Below are 26,401 nucleotides of genomic sequence, written 5' to 3'. Positions count from 1 at the left end.
CGTGAGTTGAGAAGCTGACTTCACTGCTCTGTGCTTCCTGACTGGATGCAATGCGACCAGTCATCACCAGCTCAAGCCTCCATGCTGTCCTTGCCATGCTGGACTGTATCCTGTCAAAGTGAAGCCAGAGGAGCCCACCCTGGCTTCCCCAAGCTGCTGCTTGCCAGGTGCTTGGTCACAGCAACAAGGAAAGGCACCTGTCACACAGCTGGCACTCCTGGGAAACCATGAAGCTTTCTGTTCTTCCTCTTTGCCACGTTATTTGGAACATGTTCTCCTTGGTTTCAGACTTGACATGGTCCAATCCTGCCAGAGGAGGATAAGAGTTCCCCACATGGGCCAGGCATGGCGATGCTCACCTTTAATCCCAGCATGCCAGGGCAGCCAAATCTTCAAGTTCCAGGCCAGCCTGGCCTACATACTCAGTTCCAGGCTAGCCAGAGCTACACAGTGAGACCTTGCCTCACAATAACAAATAAATAAAAATAAGAGTTCCCCACACCAAGAAACAGAGGAAGGAACCGTGAACCGGCTGTATCCGCTGAGCCACATCTACGGTGTGTCTTCTGGAAGGTAGGAGGATGACAATACAAAGTGTGGTTCTTAGATAGCTCCATTTGGAGGGAAAGGGAAAGACAGGTCACCTTGTGTCATCAGGCTAGACTCCTCACCAGGAAGGAAGGACATGGCAGGAACCTTGGGACTTGGTAGAATGTCCCTGTGCCCCACTCCCTTCCCATGACAGAACTGAAAGCATATCCCAGATAAGATTCGTATCGGATCACCACAGATGTGCCACAGCTGGACCTTAGACCCTCTGTCATGTGACAAGAAAATGAAAAGAGAAAGGCATTGGTTCCCAACATCTAATGCACTTTAGTATTGATATCTCAGGGCTGCAGATATATATAGCTCAGCGAGGAGCACTTGCCTAGCATGTTCGAGGCCCGAGTCTGCGCCCCAGCACTACAGAGACCATGCCTTTCCAGCAAGCACACTAAACCCTCTCAATCAGGGTGCTCCAGTGGCTGACCTGAGAGCCTCACAACTGTCAAGAGCAGCCTGGCCCAGGACGGGGCCAGCTCTGGCCCATCAGACCCATCTGGATATGCAGTGTATGTAGACCACCACCTGGAAGGAAGCATCAGAGACTTTTCATTAGGGTCAAGTTCAGAGCTGGTGGGTTCAGACCAAGCCAAAAACCCACTGGACAATTCACACAAATCTACAGAACTCCAGGTGAGAACTCAGACAAGACCAAAGGAAGAACAGAGCACAGAAAGGGGTGGGGTGAACTGGGCTTAGAATACAGGATAGGCCAGGCGGTGGTGGCGCATACCTTGAATCCCAGGCTCTGGAGGCAGAGGAAGGTGGATCTCTGAATTCAAGGCCAGCCTGGTCCACATGGAGTTCCACGACAGCTAGGGCTACACAAAGAAACCCTGTTGATACCCCCCGCCCTCCTAAAAAAAGAATATAGGATAGGCTGAGCTTGCTAAGACAGTCTTCCCACAGGAAAAGGAAACTCTGTTTAATGTCATTTGAAGAGGCCTTGGGCCACCTCACTCTCAAGTGACAAAAGGTCAGTGGGAAGCAGCAGTGAGGCTGAGTCTGGGTAACACGGGAGACTGCGTTCCAAGAGAAAGCGCATTGGGAATCAGGCAAAAATGGACCCTGAGCTGTCCAGGCTGGACTAGTCCTAGTCAGAAAAGACCACACTTCTGACAGGCCTTAAACCTGTCTGGCAGGCAAGCTTTGGAGACTCAATCCATTTTGTCACCCCCTATATCTCAGAGTGCGATACAGTCAGCCACCATATTGAGAAGGGGGTACTTATTGTTTGAGACCCAGGCACTCTGGGGACCAGAAAGCAAGCAGCAATCAGGGATCCTGGGGACTCCCTGCCACTGGGTTGCCATGGAGACAGCCACAAAGGCTTGAAAAGGGGGAGGGCCAGATGTAGACACAGTGAGAGGCTGGAACACACTGGAGAGCAGAGCCTGACTATAGAATGCAGTGCTCATCCACTTCTGTGGTGAGGGGAGGGACGAGCCTTTAGCTTGCACATTACCATGGAAACAGAAAGCTCTGAGCACAGGTCTAGGACTGCACATCTTTCCAGCCTCCTCCCCACAGGGCAGTTTGCTGCTGGGTGGGTCTGTAAGTGCCCAAACCAACAGGCAGAACTTAAAAGTTCCCTCCTCTCTCTTCCTGCATGCAGAACTCAGTGCTCGGCTTGCTGACCCCTCTCTGACACACTTCAGTTGGGACACTTATTACCTCTGGGTGTACAGAGGGGTGGAAGGGGGTGCTCTGGAGGAAATGGGAACTGAAACAGGTTACAGGCTACAAAGCCCATGGGAGCCAGCAGCAGCTCCTGATGCATGGAGCCTGCAAAGTTCTAAAATTAACCCAGCAGTGACCCTGGCAGCTTAACATTGACCAGCCCAGGCCTCAGCCAGAGGGAGCCAAGAGGAATTGCAGTGAACTCCACCTACAGATGGAGTAAATCTCATGCACAGGGTTGGGAGACTCATGTCAGAGGACCTGGAAAGCAGCTCCTACATTCAACGCCCATCCCCCCCCCCCCCCCACATACACACAATCAACATTTTACCTTTTTATTATATTTTACTATTGTTTTCTTTTTATTAATTTTTATTTTGTGTTGTTCTTAACACTCCAATAGCTGAATTCAATGCTATTAAAATGACTGAAATGCTGCATAAAGAATTGGAAGCCTAGTTTTAAAAAATGATAAATGGGAGAGAGGCATGGTGGCACACAACTTTAATCCCAGCACTTGGGAGGCAAAGGCAGGTGGATCTCTGTGAGTTCAAGGCCAGCCTGATCTACACTGAAAGTCAGGTCACTCAGTCAGAGCTACATAGTGAGATCCTATCTCCATAAAAAACTGGAGGGATGGCTCAGCAGTTAAGAGTGCCTACTGTTCTTAAAGAGGGCCTACATTTGGTTCCCAGCGCCCACATGGTGGCTCATAACCAGGTCCTGAAGAGCCAATTCCTCTTGTACCCCTGCAGGCTTCTGCATACTTGTGGTCATAAACATACTTTCAGAAACACACACATACACATAAAATTATTTTGTTTTAATCATGAATGACCTCAAGAGACTTTGAATGAAGTCAATTTATAAATTGGATGAGAAATTCAACTTCATTGAGAAATTCGGCAAAAAAGGATTCTAAAAAATAAAAACAAAAACATTGCAACATAAAGTTCAATACATCAACTCAATGGAGAGCATTACCAACAGACCAGCTTTCTCTACATATAAGGACTGGTGGGCCTGGTGTGCATACTGAACAGGCGGATCTCTGAGTTCAAGACCATCCTCAGCTACTGAGTTCCAGGGCAGCCAGAGCTACAGAGCCCCACCCCAAAAGGAAAAAATGTGGGGCCACAAAAAATTGGCTATAGTAATGGTAGGGGGACAGGAAGGCACATCTATATTCTGTATTTAAAGACATTTTCACCTCACATTGCTGAAAGGAGTCTGCTGTATTTAGTTCTTATGTACACAATCAATTTTTGGTTCTGAGTCAGCACCCCCCCACCCTGCCCCTACAGCACAGACACCCCAGGAGGAATACAAGGCTGGCACTGGCAGATGTTAACTAGACTCGAGGTTCGAAGAACTGCCTGAGCCCAGACATGAGAGAATGCAAGAGATGGTGAAAGACATCACACGTCTTAGAGATCTGAGTCCCTAGAAGAAAGGGACAACACGGAACTCTGGAATGATTGGCTCTATGGCCCACCCCACCACACCCCCTGTAAGGTTGACTGACTAGAGAGAAGATACAAGGCAGTTTTCAGGCAGTTAGATTCTATTAAGATTGTTGGCTTTAATCGATTAGAGTCTAAAGTTCAGCCAGGTGTAGCAGCACAGGCTATTACTGCCAGCACTCAGGAGGCAAAGGCAGGCAGATCTTTGTGACTTTGAAGCCAGCCTGGTCTACATTGTGAGTTCCAGTCCAGCCAAGGCTATATAGTAAGACCTTGTCTCAAAAACCAAAAGCAAACGGAAACAAAGGTTTCAGTATGTCTCCACTCATTGGACATCCCAAGTGCCAGGAATAGGTTTCTGACAAGCAATACCCACAGATTAATTTAAAATCAAACATGTTAAGAACCCCAGGTATCTCTGGAGCTCAGCTGTGTTGTAGTGTTACAGCAGCTTCCTTCTGAGCACATGCACGCACACTGCACCAGATGCTGCTGTGGCAACCTGTCGGAACACAGTCCATGGATGAAGCCTGTGAGATTTCTGGGAGCTTGTGAGAAAACTCCAAGTATCCAAGACAAGAGTCTTGTAACCTGTGTTCCTCCATAACATGAATCGTTCCTGGATGTGCTTTTGCACTCCTCCCAGGTGTAGTAATTATTTCCAAGAATGGGTTGTCTTTGTGGCTATGTACAACTGAACTTTTCTTGAATGGCTTTGCCTAGCCCTCAGAATATACATTGTCTGATGCCCTGAACAGTTAGCTGTTGTCAACTTTGGCCTCCCTGTGGGGCATGTTGGAATTACAGATGTTTGTGAACCACCTCTGAAACACCTCAGACCAGATTGGAGACTAGTATACGTTACGGAATGCAGGAGAAGGAAGTAAAGGGGAAATAAATAAAAAGGTGTAGTTTCTAAATCTCACATCCAAGTGTGTTCCCCAGGCCTTGCCCAGATCATTCCTGATCATCATGGTGTCCTCATGGTTTACCATAACTACAGTCTAACCCCACCATGCCCACTGTGGTCCTGAGTACCAGCCAGCCTGTGAGCCAGCAGTGTTTCTCCATGGCTTCTCTGTCCTTCCTTGGCTAGGAGTTCCTTGGTCAGAGGCAATGCTGTATGGAACAGCTGGCAGGCCTGCCTTCAGATTCCTGCCTTGACTTCCCTCATTGATGCATCATGACCTGCCACTGTCGCAATCGACATTTCCCCCTAAGTTGCTCTTGATCACAGTATCTCTCTCAGTCTCAGCAATAAAACTAGAACACACCTAGCCAGCCCAAGTGCCCGTGACCTCTTAACCTAGACTGCCACTTGCTAACACTCCTACTCCACCCTGTTCTCAATTAAGAATGGCAGAGCTAGGCTGAGGATGGCTCAGTTGGTGAAGTATCTACCACAGAAGCAGGAGCAGCTGAGTTGCATCCACTAAAAAGCCTGGTATGCTACACCGGCCTGTAATCCCAGGGCTAGGAAAGTGGAGACAGCCAGACTAGCCTCCTCAGTGAGTTCCAGGTTCAGAGATCCGGCCTCAACAAACAAAGGAAAAGAATAATCAGGGAAAGAAATGTGACATTGGTCTTTGGCCTCTACACACAAGTCCATAGATACACACATGCCCACACTGACAAGCATGTTCACCACACAAAACACACCAGGAAAAAAAAAAAAGCCTAAACTCTCTCATTCATTAATAACCACAAATTCTCAGTGGGACACAAAAATGACACCACTCTTGAGATAGTTAAGAATGTTACCCCTTGTATGAGAGTGCCCACTCCTGGCCCAGATTCTATCACAAGGCTGTACTTCCTGCAGAACCTCCTCACACTGGCAGGCAGTGTGTTGTATGTACTGTCTCCACTACTGTCAGGACAAACAGAATTGTATTTGACTGCTATCCTTGAGTGACAGAGAACAAAGAGCTTCCGACTGACAGCATCACCCCCAAAGAGAAGACCCTTCCAGTCCTCTTCAGCCATGACGTACCTTTGTAGCAGATGCCCAGATCCACCGACCTACGTATCCTCTCAGTATGCAATAAAATGGCCAGCACACAGGTCCAAAATGACAACGGTCTCCCTGTCACCCACATGTAATCAAGACTTAACAAATGCTACTTACACTCACTGTTCGCTTTTTCTTTTTTGCTTGTTTTCTGCTCTGTGGTATAATGACTTTGTTTAAAATGTCAAAAAGGCCGGGCGGTGGTGGCGCACGCCTTTAATCCCAGCACTCGGGAGGCAGAGCCAGGCGGATCTCTGTGAGTTCGAGGCCAGCCTGGTCTCCAAAGCGAGTTCCAGGAAAGGCGCAAAGCTACACAGAGAAACCCTGTCTCGAAAAACCAAAAAAAAAAAAAAAAAAAAAAAAAAAAAAAAAAAAAAAAAAAAAAAAAAAAAAAAACCAAAAAAAAAAAAAAGTCAAAAAGACCAGCAGATAGGACAAGAAAAAGAGGAAGCATTTATGTCCATCTATAGCACAGGAAGTCAATCTTCCGGAAAAACTAGACAGCGGTACACCATCTTATTAAAGAGTATGGTACTAGAATAACTACCAGATATGACCTGAAGAAACAGGAAGAGAAAATTGTTGAAGGTCTGGGCTGAAAGTGAGCTAAGAGTAATGAAGAACAGAAAAACATGGCATTAAGCTAAAACTGAAGCACCCTGGTGAAGTACTGAAAGAGTGGACCCATCAGTGTTAGCAGTGAACACGTGCTGTTGGACAATGTGCTGCTTGTGAAACAGCCAATGATCGAGCAGAACTGTGAATATTCAAAGGCTGACTGCAGAAACTTAAAAGAAGGAATGGCATTAACATTTTAAAGATGTGTGGCAAAACAGCATCTACAGCAGAGAAATTCATGGACAACATGAATACCGAAGATGCTCTGGACATTAACGATGAGCGAGGCTCCAGGTGTTCATTCATTTCACTCACTAGAGTGTGGTACACAGATAGACTGCCCTGCACTAAGATGGCCGTAACAGTGATGAAGACAACGTGGGGAGCACTGCAAACATGCCTCTAGACACCATGTGCAACCGTGTGTGGGCTTCCTGAGGGGCTGGGCTGTGTGCACTCACACCAGAAGGTCAAGTCCATTTATCAAAGACACTTCTGGGACAAAAAAAAAAGTTAACGAAGCAGATGACTCCAGAAGAAATATTTGAAAAAAAACCAGTCAGCAACATATTCCCACACATCTCTAGAAGATCCATTTCCCAGTTCCTCAGCTACTTTTGATGTTTCTCACTTAAATCATACAAGGCACAGTAACACTTTAATGAGAAACAGTACTAGTTAACAGCTCATCTCGGTAGCCTGAGGAAGCCATTTTCTCCCACTGTATTAGTAGGTCATATTTTTCACTACTTATGTGTTAGTAAGTGTAAGGAAATGGTTGCTCACTGGTGGCATATATATTCAGCTAGGGTTATGGTGATGTCAAATAGTCAGATTGTCCACATAGGGAGGAAAGTGAGACCTTTGCTTTCTGGTGAGCCAGTGAACACAAACTTTGTTTCATCCACAAAGTGATTAAAATACTGTGTATAAGGTATGTGGGAAATATTAATGAATTTTATGTCTAGACTTGTATCTAACTCCCTAGATATCTCATTAGACACAACTACTCTAAAACCCAAAACGACTGGAACTTTTGGTCCAGAGCATTTCAGACAAGAGAGGCTTTCAACGTAATGACATTTCTGCTGTCTGTAGTGAATACACACACATATTTAACTATGGACTTCAGAAGTAGGGTAAGTTCCTGGCACACTTTATGACACGAAGTACAGCGAGGTAAACTGAGCTCTGAGGAAGTTTCTGCTCCCTGTAATATTATCCTGTTCCCTTGCCACACTCCCTGGTAACAACTTCAATCTATTTCCATAGGTTGTCTTTGTTTTCACTACACACCGCTGCTGCCCCACAATAAAAGGAAATGCTATTTGTTTAAAAAAAAACAAAACAAAACGAAAATCCACAGAGGCTAGTGGATCTTTGTGAGTTCGAGGATAGCCAGGGATACATGGTAAGGCCTTGTCTAATTAATAATCCCTTTCATTACTATGGTTAAACCAAACTTGAAATCTAAGATTTGAGTATTTTTCCCTTTTGTTCTTTTGATACACAGAATTTCACTGTATATCCAGACTGGCCTCAAACTTTGGATCTCCCCCCAGTTACAGGCACATTGGATCCCAACTGGCTTGAAAATAGAAATCCTGAACACACAGAGAGACCCAGCTGTCATGTGCCTGACTGTTTGCTATCTGGTAACTTTGGTTTAGAGTTTCAATTTCACCCCCTCCATTCTTTACTCAAATTGTTCTAAAGGACTTGACGTAAGAACAAACCATGCCTGCACTCAATGTTTTCTTAGCATTTCTAAGAATTCCAGCAACAGCTCTGCTGTTCGTACATGGGGTCATTCCTAAACAAACCTACTGGGAGCGGAAAGCATCAAGTCAAAGAACACTCGGTAACCTAACCTACTCGATGGCTCACTGTCACAACACTGCACTTGCAGGACACGACGGCTCACATGTTATCGCGATACTCAGGAGACTTACTCAGGAGGAGGACCAGTGCAGATTCAGTCTAGGGATACATAGATAATGAATTTCCGAACAGCTGGATCTACGGAGTAATACCCTGTTGCATAAACCACTGCTGTACCCTCTGCCCCCCAAAAGAAGAAATAGCCAACTTTTCACAAAATCCGGGATAAATTAAGCCAAATAGCCTTTACATTAAGACGTGTTGAGAAAAACCAGACATTTTTCTACAAAAGAGGCAAGACAAACCAGTGTAAAAGCTGGAAATTTATTGTTATTTGTGATTAATAAATCAAACTGGTGATGACACCGCCCCGCCTGTGGTACCACTCACCAGTACAAAGTCCTTAACCCAGACAGACGGAGGCGTAAGGCAGAGCGCAGGGACACACCAACACTATCCTTGCCAAGCTCCTCCAGCCATGCCTCCACCCCGACCTTTGTACATGCTTTCTTCCTGGGGAAAGTGTCACAACAGTGCAGTCTGGGGGCAACCTGGCCTCTCAACCTTTTAATAGCAAACAGCTTACAGAAGTTATGGAATTCACCTTCTAGTTCCCTTGATTTTATTTGTCTGAACTCGTTTTAGATTATTTTAACATCATAATTTTGGTTAACTGTACAAGAAAGAATACAATGACCTAAGAGAATACTGAGCCAGAGTCAGCCGTATATGTCACTGACCCTAAAGTTATATTTTAATTGGTCCCGAAGGAATGTATCACCCCAACAGTGTGAGAGTTAGGCAAATAGAACTTCTTTGGGGAAGGAAGAAAGAGGCTATAGGATAGCCAAACTTACTCAAAACTGTTAAAACGGCTCTTTGTTTTCACCAGACTGACACTACTATATGCAGAGTCTCCACAGAATCTTGGTTGCCAGTATTACTTAGTTCAGGCTGGCCCAATCCAGAGTAGATTCTGTCTTACCCCTCCCCCACCCCCCTTTCTCTGAGGCTCTGAACAGCACAACATTCAACTATTTCTTAATAGAACTAGGCAAACACTTCAGAAACAAGTGGCTCACTAATCATTTTAAATCCAGGTATTGCCTATGAATGAGAAAGCTGATAAACCCAAAAGATAGTTCTACTTTTATATGGCAATTAAAACGGAAACATCAGCACTTTCAGTGAAAGCAACATTCAATCAAACTCAATGCTGCTTAGACACCTATGGGGAGCAGAAAGCCCCGGGCATATGCATTGGAGTATGTTACAGTGCTTCTTCGATCTGAACAAAATAAAGGTAATTTACAGCCATTATGTAAATGTTGAGATATCATTACATTATATTTTCTGTACAATTAAATGTCCCTAAAGAGATAACCAGAATCAGTTTTTCTTTATTTTCAACAAACTGACTAAATGGCACTTCTGCTGAGAGATGTTTATCAAAGGTGCTGTAAGATTCTACACAATTAAGAATCCTTATTTTACTTTTTTGGTTACAGGAATTTTGCTTAGATGATCTAGAAACGCGCAATAATTTGTACTGTATACAAATAAGCAAAACTGTCAGTAGTATAAATCTTACAGCATTATTTGCAAAAATACATGCCAAAGTCACAATAAGCAATACTGTCCCACAAATCATGGAGCGCAAATGATCTGCTTTTTAATGCCTTTATTCTACATAAATTACTACCATAGGGTTATGTTTAAAAAGCAAGTTAGTTGGACAGATGCAGGACAAAAATTTGTTCACCCAATTAGAAAAGGTGATATTTTAAAAAAATTACAATAAATGCCAAGTGTTTGATGCATGCAGCAGCCTTAACTGAAAACATTGATTCCCACTGTTCCAAAGATACAGAAAACCCGCACATCTTACTGCACTCCACCTCAGATGCTTCCTATTGGTTTCGTTTATAACAGCACAGAATTCCAATGAAATAAAGCAGGTTATGTTAAAGATTTAAGAGCCGTTATCAAAAATAAATTACATTTTTCAGGATACAGAAACGCTGCTATGACGGCTGAGAGCCCAGTAACCTCTCAATGGCCGCGTTGATGTCGCCCCCTGTGGCTATCAGTGCTTGCAGGTTTGCTTCTCGGTTCAAAAACCCCATGGCACTGAGCTGCTCCAGCTGCTGCTGGAATCTGACTTCCGGACTCTGCAGCTGTTGAGAGGAGCAAAGAGGCACATTCTGAGGAAGGCGGCCACGCTAATGCCGAGTCCCTGTCCAAACACCTCAGCTGCTTATTAAATGACGCATGCGGGTCTGCTGAGCTTTCTTTAAATTACTACCTGTGCCTGGAGATACATCCACCATATTTGGTTATTTATTAAAGAGAATGAACTTACTCAATAAAATATACAAGACCAGCTACAACTATTTTATTAAGAAAGTAGATATTTCCAGGTGTTGTTTAGTTTATAATTTATCCTCACATATATAAGTGCATATTTACTTCAAATGGGCAAAATAACCATTAAGGGGGTTTAAAATAATTTAGCTATAATTTATAAATATCCATCACATTTAAAAGTTGTTTAGCATTTTATTTTAGAATAGTTTATATCTAAACAACCATGATAAACAGACTATATAATTCTGCCTTTTAAAAAACCTCATAGCCTGGGGATGAGTGCTTGGGGCCTTGGATTTGATTCCTTGGGGTCCTCCCTTTCCCCTTCTCCCACAAAGGGTAAAATAGGCTTACTAAATTCCATTGCTTTAAGGCTTGTGAACAAGCAGAAACTCTTTTTAAAGCTCATGCACAGACAGTTAATGCTTTCTCATGTATTGATACTGAATGTACTTCAAATACAGTATACTAAGTAGCCTGATGGCAGAATTTTTTAAAAACTTTAGCTTATGTGTTTTGACTGTATGTGCACCATGTGCATGCCCGATGCCCACAGAAGTTAGAAGAGCCCTGAGACTGGATACTGAAGTTACAGACATCTGTGAGCTGCCATGTGGGTGCTGGAACTGGATCTGGAAGCACAGCCAATGCTCTTAACCACTGAGTAGGTCATTTCTCCAGGCCCTCTTAATGGTAAATTCTTAGTAAAGACAATAAATGTTCACAGGTGCAAGACCATCACTAGGAGTCCACACACGTTAAGTTATTACAAGAAGTGCTGGGGTAGTGGATGAGCTAGAATAGGAAGCCTAGATACAGGTGTTCTGAAACACAGTGTTTTTAGGCTCTCCCTGATAAATCCTTATAAAATAAAACTTATTTCAAATGACTTTGAAGAAAGGATTTCAAAACTCCCATTTTATAAGACTATTTCTAAATACTACGGCATTAGATTGAAGCATTCTCTCCTTTGGTATCTGATAGAGCAACAAAATTAATTTCTGTAATGCCTGGTTTTAGATTTAATATCCTTGAATAGTACTTTTCATTACCTAAACACTAAATGGCTGCTGCTTTCCTTTTGCCTTTTTTGAAAGTTCTATACTTAAGTTAAATGTCAAATTTGTAAAGAAAAGCATTGTCACCTGAGGATTCACCCCAGCAAGAGCTTGTAGCATTTGCTGGATAAACTGCTGGTGGCCTGGCTCAGTAGCACCCCCTGTGGGGCTCGTGTTTTCACTAGGTGCAGTGCTAGGTGCGTTGTTTCCTGAAGTGCCTCCAGAATTGCCTGCTGCCCCCAAGCCAGGATTAAACCTAGGGAAAGCATACACATCCCCATCAGCTGATCAACCAGTTACATTTAAACACAGTATTCACTAAGTTATTTTCTTAAAAGTAAGCAGGTGTAACTTTGAAAACTAAGAGATAAGTCAACAACAACCAAAATAAAAGGCAGAACAACATTAATTCTGTAATTCTCAGAGAAATGAACCATTACGAGCTTTCAAATCTTTCCCAAATAAGCCTACCCTGGGATGAGGCCGGGGGCTTCTGTCGCCAAGGTCTGCAAGCCCTGCTGAATCTGCAACAGCGCCTGCATGGCTCTAGGATTTGACATTGCTGACAGCGTGTCAGGATTCTGCATCTAAGGAAGAAGGACAGACAGTGGTTATCAAAGAATTAAAAGCAAGGGAGGAACATTTTTCCAACTTTGCTACATTTTTAAAAGAAAATCTAAAACCTTATTCCCAGACAGCAGTACTCCATATTTCTTCCCAAAATACACACAAACCCTCCTCTTTGACAGCAAATTCCATACACAAATCATGACTTGACTCGATTGCAAGCCTACCATAAAAGCCATTTTCAGAATGAAGACAATTAAGAGCAATCCCAGAAGCCACACTTCCCTCTACTCCAACAGAAGAAAAAAAAAGAACAAAAACCAAACAAACAAAAAGCCAACCATTTCTAAGCAACTCCAACTGCACGATTTATTGGATGGTGGTAAGCTGGTGAAAGTGTGAATGTCTCCTGACCACACACTGTCTGCTGCTAACTTAACAGTGCTACCAGTCTGCCACCTCAACAACTGCTCCGAAGTGGAGTCAATCCAGTGTCCCAGTTAGCTTCGTTTCTTTCAAACACCCACACCGGACTGACAAAAGGGGGTGTAGACCACTGCAGTAGACCAAGGACAATCACTGACCGTGGATAGTGGCTGGCTGGCCTAACAAACATTTCAGTCAGATATGAACCCTGAGAACTACCAGTTTCCAAAGCACCAACACCACCTTCATGTTTTTAAATAATACTATGACAATCTTGGGCACTGTGTTTTTAAACCTCCCTGATGTGACATCACTGACAATTTTAACCTTATTATTTCTGGTTTTGAGGAAATGAGGTCTACTCCTTGGAGAACAAGCATTCTACTAATTTGGAAGAAACTGAGACATTACAACAAAACCCAACCTGTGAAGTAAGAGAGGGTAGCTCACTCAAAACTAGTCCAAACTAGTGTATGTGCTACAAGGAAACACTTCAAGGCTAGCAGAGTAAAGGGAAATGGCCTGTGCTATTAACGAAGCCTTCCAAACCCTAAATCCTCGTGAGCAAGGCAACACGGCATTAAACACAGTCAGGAGTGACACGGGCCGGGGAGGGTCAGGCTGGGGTCTGCAAGTGGGTGGAGTCACACGCTCCTCTCTCTGTACTGCTCTATCAGTCGGGAAGGAGGCCACGATCACCATCAACCTTTCAAGCAGAGCATTACAAAGACAGCAGCGTCTTTTCTTACTCACTTGTTGGAGGAAAGTTGGGAGCTGTTGTCTCATTTGTTCTTGAAGCTGAGGATTTCCAGCAAATAGGGGATTATTCAGCATCATCTATGGGGCAAGTGTTCAAACAATTTTAACTGGAAATATCTGAAACAAGTAATGTACCTGGTTTAATATTCTACCTTCCTCCAAGTGCCTAAATTGGCACTTCAAAGGGAGGAAGGGAGAACACAGATAAAAAGGGAGCAGGGAAGTTCTATCCACAAGGAGCTCAGGGGGAAAGAAAGGAGAAAGGTAGGTAGGAAGGAAGGTAGGAAGGAAGGAAAGCAGCTTCTCTTCACCGAGAATGGTGGATGATGATGACATGCTGGGCCCTAAAAAATGAAAGCAATTGTTTTGTGGTCTTTTCCTTGAACAAAGGTGAACTTCTGCCTTTGGGGGAAAACTGGGAGTGCCAGGCTCGCAGGAAGATAATGCTTTTGGCTACACTACAGAATAAAAGAAACATCAATCTGTAAAAGCTTAATACGGCTTGCTTAGAAACCTCAACAGACAAACAGCAAGCACAGAAAACACTCAGATCTGGGGCCACTATTATCTACCTGCCCACATCTAACAGTTGGTATTAAGTCCAGAGTAACCACCAAACAGCAACCAACTTGCCAGAGAAATGGAGCTGCTGGATGAAAACCAGCCCAAACTAGCACCAACAGTCCTCTGGGGAAGTGTTAAAATACCTAAGACCCAAAGATGGAAATGAGACCACCAAGATTAACATCTGGACTCCACCTCCTTAGCACCACAGGAGAAAAGTGGGATGCCTCCTAACCTTCCAAGTCTGACCAACTAAAAAGCCAGGGCAGGAGTAACAGGACTTGACTGCCTGAAGATAACACTCACACAGTCAGCAAACCAGAGACTGTTCAGTTCAAAAGACAGATGGTGTGTCACTTTCCAATGAGTGACTGACAGCCTGTTTACTTGTCCAAAGTCTGGGGAGGAAATGACCTTTGCCCTCAATTAGGTAACCATACTGAAGAACAACTGTATGAAAATCCTGTTAAAAAAAAAAAGAAAAAGAAAAAAAGAAAGAGAGAGCTCTCCCTTCCCTCTTTCAAAGTAGATTATTTAATTTCAACATCACCAAGCAGGAAATAGTTAATGCTTTATGGACACAGATTACTTCCGAGTGAGCAGTAAATAAAACAGGAGCTGCTCCAGGCCAGGAATTATTTACTCTTTATTCTTCCAGACAAATGCTGCTTTACTATGAGGTTATTAACCAGTTATCACATTCATTTTTCATTTTTAAATTATTCAACTAGTCTGGAAAAAGCTTGTCACAGAAAAATCATCTTTTCATTTATTATATTTATTATTTCTCCTAACTTACCTGAACCTTCATACCACAATTAAGTTTTTACATTTTAAATTTCAAAAAATAAACTAAAAACTTTAACCATCTGATGCCAGAGCACACTGTAAGTTTTAAAATATTCTCTAATAAGAGACACCACCTCGCATTGTCAGTGTTTTGCTTTAAAGTTAGAAAACAAGTGTGTAAATCAGCCCAAATCCTTTATAAACATAAATTGTACATGAAATATGCTTACTAAAGAAGAATTTTAAGAATAAGATACACATTCAGTGTTGTAACTAAATACACACTTGAAAATACAGGAAAGGATCACTTCACACATTTCTACATCTTAGCTACCCAAGTGACAAAAGTGGCTCAGGATACATTAACATCAAGCATTTCAGTAATAAAGTCACAAGACCAGCTTTCATAAAAATAGACCCATAACATACATAGTTTAAGATAAAAATTATCCCAAAGTATTATTCTTTAATGATTTGTCATTATGTAAGTTTTCACTGAGGATCCCACCTCAAGGACACCTGCTATATCCTTCTGCCAATGTGGTTTCAGAATTTTGAAAATAAAAACCACTTCATCCAGCATAATGAAACAAGGAGCCTTTGGACGTAATAGAGGAGCTATGAAGGAAAGCATTCTAAACCTCTAACCCAGTAGCAACCACTGTGGACGATCACGGTTTACAGCACACCCTCCACAGCTGTTCAGGCCCAGGAGTGGGTGCTGTTCCAGGTGGGACACGACCACCACCCAGCGAGCTGACACCCAAACAACAGACAAACAGGGAAGTATGATCAGAGCAAGTTCTCCATAAGCTTCAGTTGTTGTTTGTTTGTTGTTTTTTTTTTTTTAAAGCACATTGCATCAACAAATAGCAGAAATGAGGTTGTTCTAAGCACGTATGAAATAAAACTGCCCCCAAAGCTGGAGACACAACTTGTCTACATCTCTAGGACTCAGAGAGCCCAGAACAGAACTACTCAGCTCACAGTACTCTTAAACACGTTTATAAGCTCACCTGTGCAGCAAGGTCAGGGTTCTGGCTTAGTGACTGCATCATGCTTCTCATGTATGGGGCAGCCAGCATGTTCTGCATAAGCTGTGGGTTTTCAGTTATTTGTTGCAACAAGCTTTGCATTCCTGGTGTGTTGAACATACTAGCTAAAATTTTATTTACAAAAAAAAACAAAAAACAAAAACCAAAAACAAGATTAAGACATATTAATACTTTAAAACAGTATACACTGTACTTAAATTTTAGCTACTTAAAGTGACATATGGCCATTCTCTCTCAGCAACAGGTTCACTTTATGAAGTTTGGTTGCCCATAGTCAACCATAGCTCCCAAATATGGAATGACAACCTTTACAAGTAGACAGCTAAGTTTAAACTGTATGGTTTCTGAGAAGCATGAGAAAATGCTGTCCTACCCTACTCCGTCCCTTTCTCCAGCACACTCGTGCCTAATAAGGGTCCATGACCTGATGAGATCACTTAGCTATTTTCAGATCAACCCTTATTTTACTTGTCTCCAAGGCATAAGAATTCTGACACTGGCACGTCAGAGTCACCAAAAAAAAAAAAAAGCAAGTATGCTTCCTTCAAGTGAAGAGAGAACACTTCTGACATAATACTAAAGGAAAAGAAAATGCCAGTATAGCGCTAACAGAACTATATAATTCTTCACTTCCATTCTGGTTTTTGAACTAATGTTCCTTTATCTGACTTAAAACACTTTACTATTTCCACTTATCTTTCTAATTTGCTCTAAGTCTTGTGCTTGTGGTGTACCTATATTATCAAGTTTCAAATTAATTTTTTCCATACTCTATAGTTCAAAAATATCTTAAGAGAGTTTGGCAAACTAAAGCCTACAGGACCAATCTGGCTTTCACAACCTGTTTTTTATATAGCCCACAAAGAGAACATTGTTTTTACATTTTTAAATGGGTAAGAGGAAAACTTCTAGTGAAGATAAATATCTGTATAAATGTGGAAGTTACTGAAATCCATGCTCAGTGTCTATAAGTTATCATTTTGCAGGAATAATTATGCTGACTATACTACTAGGTGCTTTTACTCTAGAAAGGCGAGGACACCTAAATGAACTGTGGTGTCACACTGCTTCATATGGCTTTGTAGTGCACCACAAGAAACCTCTCTAGCATCCTGTTTTTTCTTAATTACAAGTGCAAATTAATCATACAAGAAGTAAAATAAGAGAAGTAAACTGTTAATATCATGGGTTTAAGGCACAGAAGAGTGCCTTTACTTGGCCATATATTCTTTACTGGCCAAAGAATACAACATACATAGACATTATCAGACTAAACAATATTCCAGCCAGGCACGAGAACATTCACTCAGGAGGCCGAGGTAGAACAGGAAGTTCCAAGTCGGTCTGTGGTATATAATGGAGACCTAGTCTCAAAAAATGAAACAATAGGATGGCTCAGTCGTTGGGAATTGGTCCCTATTTCAGAGGACCCAGGCTCAAGTCGCAGGACTCACATGACAGTTCACAGTGCTAGATGCAATGCCCTCTGCTGGCCTCCTCAGGCACTGCATGCACATGGTACAGACATACATGCAGGCAAAACACCCATATACATAAAATCATCTTTTAAAAAAGATATTTAAAAAACAAAACAACCCAACCTCAACCAACATTGTCTACTCACAGGAGAACAAAGATCAGAAAAATTACAAAATGAATGTGAAGTATCTCAGCAGAACTATATTTCTTTGATTATGCTGCAACCAGTTAAATTTTCAAGGAGCATGTCAGTAAAGGAGAGTCATGTATCAGCAGTAACTAATTCACAGTTAATTATATCTACATTGCACAGGCAAATGTGTTTAGAGAAAGTAAACACAACCTTTTTGGGGAGAACAGATGCTTTTCTCAGAACTAAGGACAGTGGAACTAGCATCAATATTAGATTAAAAAAAAACAGTACTAATGATTCTGAGTAATAGTTTCTTGGTTCCTAAAGGTCAAAGACATTACCAATGGTGTCCTGTCCTAGGTTATTTAGGGAATCACAAGGTTTACTCCTGGGCTGGAGATCACTCAGTGGTCAAGAGCATTTGTTGCTCTTGGCAGATGTCTCAGGTTCAGTCCTAGCACCACATGTAACCCTAGGTCCCGGGGATCCACAACTTCCATATATATATATATACATCAAGTAACATCTTTCATGGAACTGCTCAGGGAGATTGTTTTCAAGGGCACCAAGGATCTAGTGTTGGAGACCAGCCTGAGCTGCAGTGAGTCCTTAAAAACCAACAAAACAACCAAGTGAGAAAATACAACTTCAGTGAGACCCTAAAGTAGGGTCTGCTCAAGTAAGCTCCACCTGACATTGACCAAAATGTGTGTGGAGAACTAAAAGGGTTTAGTCGGGCCAATTTACAAGTCTTATGACTGGCTTACTCACTACAGGCAGGTACCTGAGAAAATACTTAATTGGTGTTATTGAAACAGTAGACGATCAATGATGACCATCACTTACTCCTACAAACTTAATCTGTTAAGTTCTATCTTGTCAGAAACAGCTCAATATCCTGATGTGCCAAAGCATGGATGGTATCTTGGCAGAGGTACAGCAGTGTTTTTATTAGTTCATGGGTGAGATTAATCTTTTTCTAAATAAGAACACCCATTCAATGTTATGAAACCTTCGATAATTTTAGAAATCAGCTTTTGCCAGAAACTGAAGTTTCTCCATGGACTTAGCATGCTAACTCACATTCATTCACTGTAATGAACTAATGTTTTATTGTTTTTGTTTTTCAAGACAGGGTTTCTCTGTGTATCTCTGGCTGTTCTGAACGAGCTCTGTAGGACAGGCTAGCCTTGAACAAAAGAACCTCAAACCACCCACTCAGTAAGTCCATCCAACAATAAGCTGAGTAGTCAGTTCTCAAAAGACATACAAATACTTGAAAAAGTTCAATCCTTAGGCATCAGGGAAACACAAATTAAATTGATTTGGGATTCCATCTCACTTCAGCTAGAACACAGGCAAGGAAGGATAGAGGGCAAGAGGAGACCTTAGTCACTGCACATGGGATATAAACTTGTACAGCCACTATGGAAATCAGTGTGGAGGATCCTGAAGAACTGAAAATTGAACCACACATGACCCAGCTACACCATTCTTGGGTATGTATCTGAAGGACTCTGAATTAACATATTGTTGTATTATTCACAGCAGCCAGGCTAAAGAGCCAGCCTAGGTGTCCACCAACAGACAAACAGATAAGAGAATATGTGAAATACATATGCAATGCAAGTTTATGCAACTGTAAAGAAAACTACCATTTGCAGGAATATGTATTGGAGCAACTAGAAATCCTTATGCTAAGTGAAATGAACCAGACTTAGATACATTTTCTCTCACATGTGGAACTAGACATAAGGCTGAGTACATGTAATAAAAAAGCAGAGGTTGGGTCAACTGGGAGAAGTAAGGAAACCAGTTTGGGAAGATGGGACATGGGGGAGGACGTTGTAGCCCACTAGGTTTCCTAGTGGCTGTACCCAGCAGGACTGCATAAGAGGTTGATTGGACCACGGGCCTGAGTATCAGGTGTTTGTAAGGGTCTACACTTGACTGTAAGTATCAAAGGGGAGGTCGTTTGCCCCGCCCCTTGGCATTGTTATAAATAGCCCCTTGGAATAAAGCTCTGTGTCAGTGGATAAGGATCCAGGCCCACCTGAGTCTATTCTGTTTTCTCTCGCCTCTTCATTTCTAACTAAGTCTCTTATCTCTCATTCTTCAAGAGTCCCTGGGGGTAAATAAATGTAGGTGCTGGTCCGCCACAGGAGGATAGAAGGGAAGGGGAACAAATAAAAATGTATAATGATTCATATGCACAAAGCTGTCATTGCGAAATCTAATTTTTTTGTTTGTTTTTGTTTTTTGAAACAGGATTTCTCTGTGCAACCCTGGCTATTCTGGAACTCACTCTACAGACAGGGCTGGCCTGGAACTCAGAGATTCACCTGCCTCTGCCTCCTGAGTGCTGGGATTAAAGGTGTGCACCACCACGCATGGCAACCCAATGCTTTTTATGCTAATCTAGAAATATTAAATTAACCTCCTTCCCCCACAGATCTCATACCTCACAATGAAAGGTTCTGGTTCATGAGGTCTGACATTAAGACCTAGAACCTTGGCTTTTGAGGGTGGGAATCGGTCACTGTTACCTAGCCTGGTTCCGTACTTCCATATTCAAGTAGTCTCCCCATCTCAGTCTCCCAAGTAGCTGGACTATGGACCTGAGCCTGGCTGCAAAAACCTGCTAGTTAACACATCTGGCAGTTGCTCTACTTCAGCTCAGTTGGGCTCGGCCTTTAGACTCAATTTTGAGAATCCACAGGTATAGCTCAAAAGACCAACTAAAACTCAGGAAATGAAAACAATTTCTCTTGACACTATCTTATTAGGATGTGTGATCACAAAACTGCTTTAGAAATCTTCAGTAACACTCTTACTGACAATGCACAATTAACAAACATGTATGTAAAATTTCCTTCAGGAAAAAAAAACAAAAAACAAAATCTTTCACATAACAATGGGAATGAACCCAGGAAGGAAGCATCTAATTAAAAGACTCACAAACAAAATGTTAATTAAGTGAAAAGCAACCAGAGACCTGAGCATGTCAATACTCAGATTCCAGCCTTCACAAAATATGGCCAGCCTCAAAAACAGATGCATATACCAACAGTATTGAAAATTTGGTTAAAAAAAGCACAGAGCAAAAGGATCCCACCACCAGCAATTACCTACGGGTGTGAAGTCAAGACCAATATTTCAGAGTAATATGGACATATCCTTATCTCTGACTGTGTCAACTCTGGAGCCTTAGTTCACACACATCATCCCCCACACTCATTCCAACTCAGCAGATGTCACAATTTTCAAGTCTTTTCTGGCCTCTGCTAAGATCCAACACATAGTGCTTTCACCTTATCTGGGAATCTCAATTTTGTTTTCCAAGCTCCATGCCTAATTTGTATGGCTATTCATCTCTACAAAGTATAGAAAAACTAGGTTAAAGGGGGGGAGGGAAGGGGGGGAATACACATGTGGTAATGAAACCATATACCCCTAGAAGGAAATACCTTTCAGCAAAACAAATCAGAGATATACACAGTATAAATGGATTTCAAAATGAGTACAGACACAAAAGAACTACACACTGTGTAGTCTATTTCTATGAATTCCTAGAGCTAAAGATGGCTGTCTCAGAGAAAGAAAGAATGAAGCAAGAGATGGAAATGTTTGAATTAGTGTGGCAACAACTTAGGTGTCAGACATCTAAATCTGCATTTTTATACCTTGTATCTAACAATAACAGTATAATCATGGTAATAATAAGGGCAATTGTTTTACTTCATCAGTAAGTTAATATGTGGCTTATTTTCCTATTTTTTTTTTTTTTTTAGTCACTCAGCCATTATTTCATGTCCTAGGTTACTCAAATGACTTCAGAATCAAGTTCCTTTCATTAATTCTGACTCCCCCCAATATATTAGTACTTTTATGTAACTGTGACAAAATATTGGACATAAGACAATTTAAAAGAGGAATTTATTATGGCTTATGGTTTTGAGGACACCAGTCCACAACAGCATGGAAATTGTGGCAAATAAAGCACTGGAGTTCATATCATGGCAGCCAAGCAGCAGGAAAGGGGCATCCTAGGACTCACCTCTAGTAACCTACCCATCTCCTACAGTTTCTAATACCTTCCAAAATAGTGCCAGCAGCTGAGGCTTTAATACATGAACCTGCGAGGAACGTTTCATTCCAAACCACAGTACTCAATCCATGCTCTTCGAATAGTAGCCAGGATAATTTCATTATCATCTTAAAATATGTTATTCTTCTGTTTAAAAATTTCCCAGGAATGAGCTCTGGAGATCTTTTGTATAACATGGTGACTACATACACTTAATCATTTCACAACAAATACACAGATCAGAACATGTTGTAGGGGCTAGAGATAGAGCAGTGATTAAGAGAGAGTTTACTGCTCTTGCAGAAAACTTGTGTTTAATTCCCAGCACCCACACGATGACTTGCAACCGTCTACAGTTCTAGAGGACCCAACACCCTTTTCTGATTTCCATGGGCTACTGTATACACACACACTATAAGAGATAAATATTTAAAACAAATATGTTATACCTCATAGATACATATACAATTTAAAAATTCTATCCTTCAAACAATCCCAAAAGCCTGCAACAAAGAATCTTCATAAGAGGGATGCACATGAATGATAGATAGACAGTATCAGCAATAGTTTCACTATATCAATGCAAGGCCACATACCTCCTGCTCCGGGCACCAGGCCTGGCCCTGAGGCACTCTGCCCAGCGGGGGTGCTGGTGGCACCCCCAGCAGAGCCACTCACAGTGCTGGTGGTGCTACCAGTAGCTGGTGAACTCTGGGAAGTCTGCGGAGCCCATGGGTTGGGTAGTGGATCCCTATTTTCTGTTCGAGAAGGCTGACTTCCTTCACCAGAGGAAGTACTGCTCACTAAGGAAGCAAATGGATTACCACCAAACTGAAAGAAAAGAAATATTAACAAACACGTAGTTATTTTTCAATGAAGCCACATTCTCCACATATTGGTCCCTCAATCATAGACATCTGTGTTAGACATGAACAACTCTTAGGCCCGAGTCTTGGAATAAATGGATCACCTGCTCTTGTGCAGCACTCAGCATAGGCTCCTGAATATCTGTATACATGCGTCGTAAAGCATTGTAGCCCCCAGGAATGCTTTCTAGGTTGCTCAAGGCTCGGTCCTGGTTTCTCATCATTTCCTGCATCATTGCTGGATTTCTGGCAAGTTCCAATGTCTAAGAAAGAAATCTCCATTTTAAAAAAAGGCACTGAAATAGCGTTTAACTAGCTAAGTTTATGAGAAGCCACTGACTTGGACTAGCTCCTGTACCAGGCCACAGAAAACTGAATGGAGCCACTGGTGCTAAGTGCCAGGTAGTCAAACTGAACATTTAAAACAGCTATTTGAAAAACAAAACAGGATTCCAGTCAAGCTGAGTCAGCATCCTAACTGTTAGGAAAGTGACTGTGTCACACTTGCTGCCTGTCTCTGCTCTCCTCACCTGTTTTCTGCCTGCCAGAAAGCCCAACTCATTTGTTCAGTTCACAGAAACACTAATTCTATTTTACAGGACAAGGTGTCATCAAATTCTAGCATCATAAAAGCCAATTAAGAGTTTTAAACCAAATTTCTTATAATATTTAAATTGGGAAAGCACTTCTTAATTCACGAGAGATCCTCCTGCCTCTGCCTCCCAAGTGTTGGGATTGAAGCTATGCACCACCACGACCAACCTAAATGTTTTTACTGAAAAAATTTTTTTCTGGCAGTGTTCTCCCTCTCTCAAAACTGTTTTGTTTTTAATGTGTGAGGGAGGAGTAGGGCACTGACATCATCTCTCCATCCTGCATTCTAAGAACCTTCTCTTGGACCCTCAACACTGAGAAGAAATGGGCATAGAAGGTTTGTCCTCTAGAGTGTTTTTTTAAAGAATTTTCAAGCATAGCAGAAAATTCAGAGTTCAAACAGACCCAAATAATATTTGTGTTTTGCTGACTTTCCTTAAACAATGGTTGGAATGCTCTTTAACTTAGTAGGACATACACAACGCAATCTCTGAAACCACAGAAAGTAACATATAGTGTGTGTGTGTGTGTGTGTGTATAAAATTTGTAGTTAAGTGAAAGGAACTACTTCTCTACACACCTGTCTCATTATATCTGGATTATTAAGCATATGGCTAATCTCTGGATTTCTCTGTATCAGCTGCTGCATCTGTGGATTGGCCATAATCAACTGCCGCATCAGGTCAGGGTTTGAGAGCATGCTCTGGACGAAGGGATTTTCCATGATCTGGACCATCATTTCAGGGTTGGACAAAAGCTGCCGTTGCATTTGGCTCTGTAGTTCAGAGAAGTTGGTAGTATTTAAACCCAAGCTACTGAGACCTGCAAGTCCTCCAAGTCCACCTTAGAGGATAAGAGGGAAACAAAAAAAATGAAATTCAGAAGCTTGTGCTAAAACATGAATAATTGTTAATGATACACAAGAAACTATTTAAAACAACTTCTCTCACTCATTTTTATGATATTAGGTTATACTTACTATTATACTATTCAGCTTTAATTCCTATGCTATGGCTTAGATATGAAGGTGATTGGTGCTATGAGTTCATAGCTCAATGGGCGATGTGGTGCAGTACATTTGAAGGGACTTCCTGCTGCTACAGCTAGAGGACTTCTATATCTGTATTGTAAAGACATACTTGTACTCCACATTGGAGAACACTCGATAACACCGTACAGCACACACTGCACCCGCAGCAGACCAGATGCCCCTATCAATGCAGCACTGATACCAATCAGACACTAATTAGTCTCAGGGTTTCAAGAACTGTCTGAACCCAGACACCCAAGGACTAGGGGATGAATGAAAGGTCTAACACAGGAGACATAGACACTACCAGTCTCATAGCTGACCATCTGACCAGAGAGGCAAACCTGAGCTCTGAAATGATCAACTACCTTGTTTCTGTTCTCCCCCACCCAATATCATCTGCTGGTGGAAGAAAAGATGTGGCCTCCTCAGATTATCAGCTCTGAAATAAAGCACAGTTTATAGACTCAATCTGCTGCTTCTCATTCGCTCTGCAGTGACAGGCAGAAGCTCAGGACTGCAGTTACTCTGGGAGGGAAATAGCTCTCTGCTGCCCCTCCTTGCCACACCACAGGCCTTAACGCAGCAGCAGTCCATCAGCTGAAACCATGGGCCAACATTTTTCCTCATCTAAACTGCTTCTTTTCGGTGTTTGTCACAGTGGAGCCCCCACCCCAAATACATTCTACAATCAAAACCAGCCAGATTTTCAACTTTGATATTTAACAGAACCAACAAGACATATTTTTTAACCTGTCTAGTAAAACACAACCTACTTGTTCCTTCTTGATCCTTTATAGGATTCCTAAAAGCCTAGGCATCTTGAGTGCCTTTTGTTGTTATAGCAGGCCCTGTAGATCTCTCCACTGATGAGGATAACAGGGAAAAGACCAGGATGGTAAAGCTGGTCATCAGAAAGCCTAACGGATTAAAGGTGGAACTTTCAGTCCCACCAACCAGTCACTGAAGGAGAAGAGAAGTGGTTGGAGACTCCTCTCTGTGTAAACCTACAAAAGTTTCTATTTACTTGTTATTAGTACTGTGTGTTGTGTAGCATCCATGCCATGCTCTAGAACTTGTGTACCATATACTGGCATACTATAATTGAGCTACCCAAAAATTTCCATGAAAAGGGCAAAAGGTGTATGATTCCTAATATGTGAAAATGATACCTAAGAAAAACTTCAAAGCACTATACTAGCTATAGCCAGCGGGGCTGATACCAACATTTAAGCAATTCTTCTATTAAGCTCAACTTTTGTTAGCTTCAGAACATGTTTCCTCAACAAAATCTCAACATATGCAACTGGACAAAGAGTAGCAGTGTGGGGCTGAAGAAGGTCAGTGTGAAGTGCTTGCATAGAGAGTAGGGGGACAAGGCAGGGGAGGAGAGCAGAGGGGCTGAGGTGAGCGGGGAGGAAGGCAGAAGGAAAGGAATGTGGCTGAAGTATTAGATTTAGTTATTTTTTATTTTATGTGTGTGAGTGTTTTGCCTGCATGTATGTATGTGTACCACATGCACGCCTAGCATCCACAGGAGTCAGAAGAGGGCATCAGATCCCTTGGAATTGGAGTTATGGATGGTTGTGAGCCACAGTGTGGGTGCTTGGAACTGAATCCAGGTCCTCTTCCAAGAGCAAACTATGAGCCACCTCTTAACTACTGAGCTCTCTCTCCAGCTCCTAGGACAGTTTCAAAGTAACTACTGTAGGTCCAGAGTGATTCTGTATACCTGCAATCTCCACACCAGGAAGCTAATGTAGAAAGACCAGAGTTCAAGGCTAACTCAGGCTACATGTGCAAGACTTTCTCAAACAAAACCCAAGACAAAAAGGTAACAAATAACTAGCATAGTCCGCCTAATACCTTTCTTGTACAAATGAAAACAACATCATTCACTTGATCACAGCTTATCATCAATTAACTCTATCTTCATATGCAATTATGTGGTAGTCAGGCTACACAGGCTACATCTTTTTCAGTATAAAACAGAGGTGTGTCATTTACTAAATATAAATGTAAGCTAATCAAACATGCTTGTATCCCAAGCTACTTTCTTAACACAATTACAGAAGTAAACTATGAAAAGTCTAAAAAAAAATTTTTTTTTTAATGGCATGTTTTATCCTGTCATTTTATCTAAAACTACCCTTGGAGAAAGAGAACTTTTTACTCCCATCCTTATCTAAAAAAGAAAAAATAAAACAAAAACAAAAGGACCAAAACAACACTTACCTAAGCCAAAAGGGCTGTTAGCAGCAGGAGCAGATGTGGGGTTGTTACTATTAGGAGATGATGAATTGGTGGCATCGCTTCCAGTGGTATTTGTTTGCTGAGCTGAATGATCTTGCGGCCTAGTGAAAATAAT

At 42.0% G+C, this 26,401-nt stretch overlaps 1 protein-coding gene across 2 annotated transcripts in view; it reads right to left on the bottom strand.

Moving 5' to 3' along the window:
* Positions 1-8,564: 8,564 nt before the first annotated feature.
* The window catches only part of Ubqln1 (ubiquilin 1), a 36,922-nt gene continuing 19,085 nt past the window's right edge, over positions 8,565-26,401 (bottom strand). The window contains exons 3-11 of one of the 2 annotated variants that reach the window (XM_059262819.1): positions 26,269-26,387; positions 23,584-23,846; positions 22,514-22,672; positions 22,140-22,374; positions 15,806-15,948; positions 13,431-13,514; positions 12,156-12,271; positions 11,772-11,940; positions 8,565-10,436 (exon numbers count right to left, since the gene is read on the bottom strand). In XM_059262819.1, coding sequence (XP_059118802.1) covers positions 10,284-10,436; positions 11,772-11,940; positions 12,156-12,271; positions 13,431-13,514; positions 15,806-15,948; positions 22,140-22,374; positions 22,514-22,672; positions 23,584-23,846; positions 26,269-26,387 — 1,441 coding nt within the window. In that variant the 3' untranslated portion in view covers positions 8,565-10,283. The remainder of the gene's footprint in view (positions 10,437-11,771; positions 11,941-12,155; positions 12,272-13,430; positions 13,515-15,805; positions 15,949-22,139; positions 22,375-22,513; positions 22,673-23,583; positions 23,847-26,268; positions 26,388-26,401) is intronic. The other variant, XM_059262820.1, reaches the window with a different exon arrangement.

Source organism: Peromyscus eremicus, chromosome 5, assembly GCF_949786415.1.
Source record: "Peromyscus eremicus chromosome 5, PerEre_H2_v1, whole genome shotgun sequence".
Classification (NCBI taxonomy): domain Eukaryota; kingdom Metazoa; phylum Chordata; class Mammalia; order Rodentia; family Cricetidae; genus Peromyscus; species Peromyscus eremicus.
Note: the sequence above shows the minus strand (reverse complement) of the source record. Positions and strands in the feature narration are given on the sequence as shown.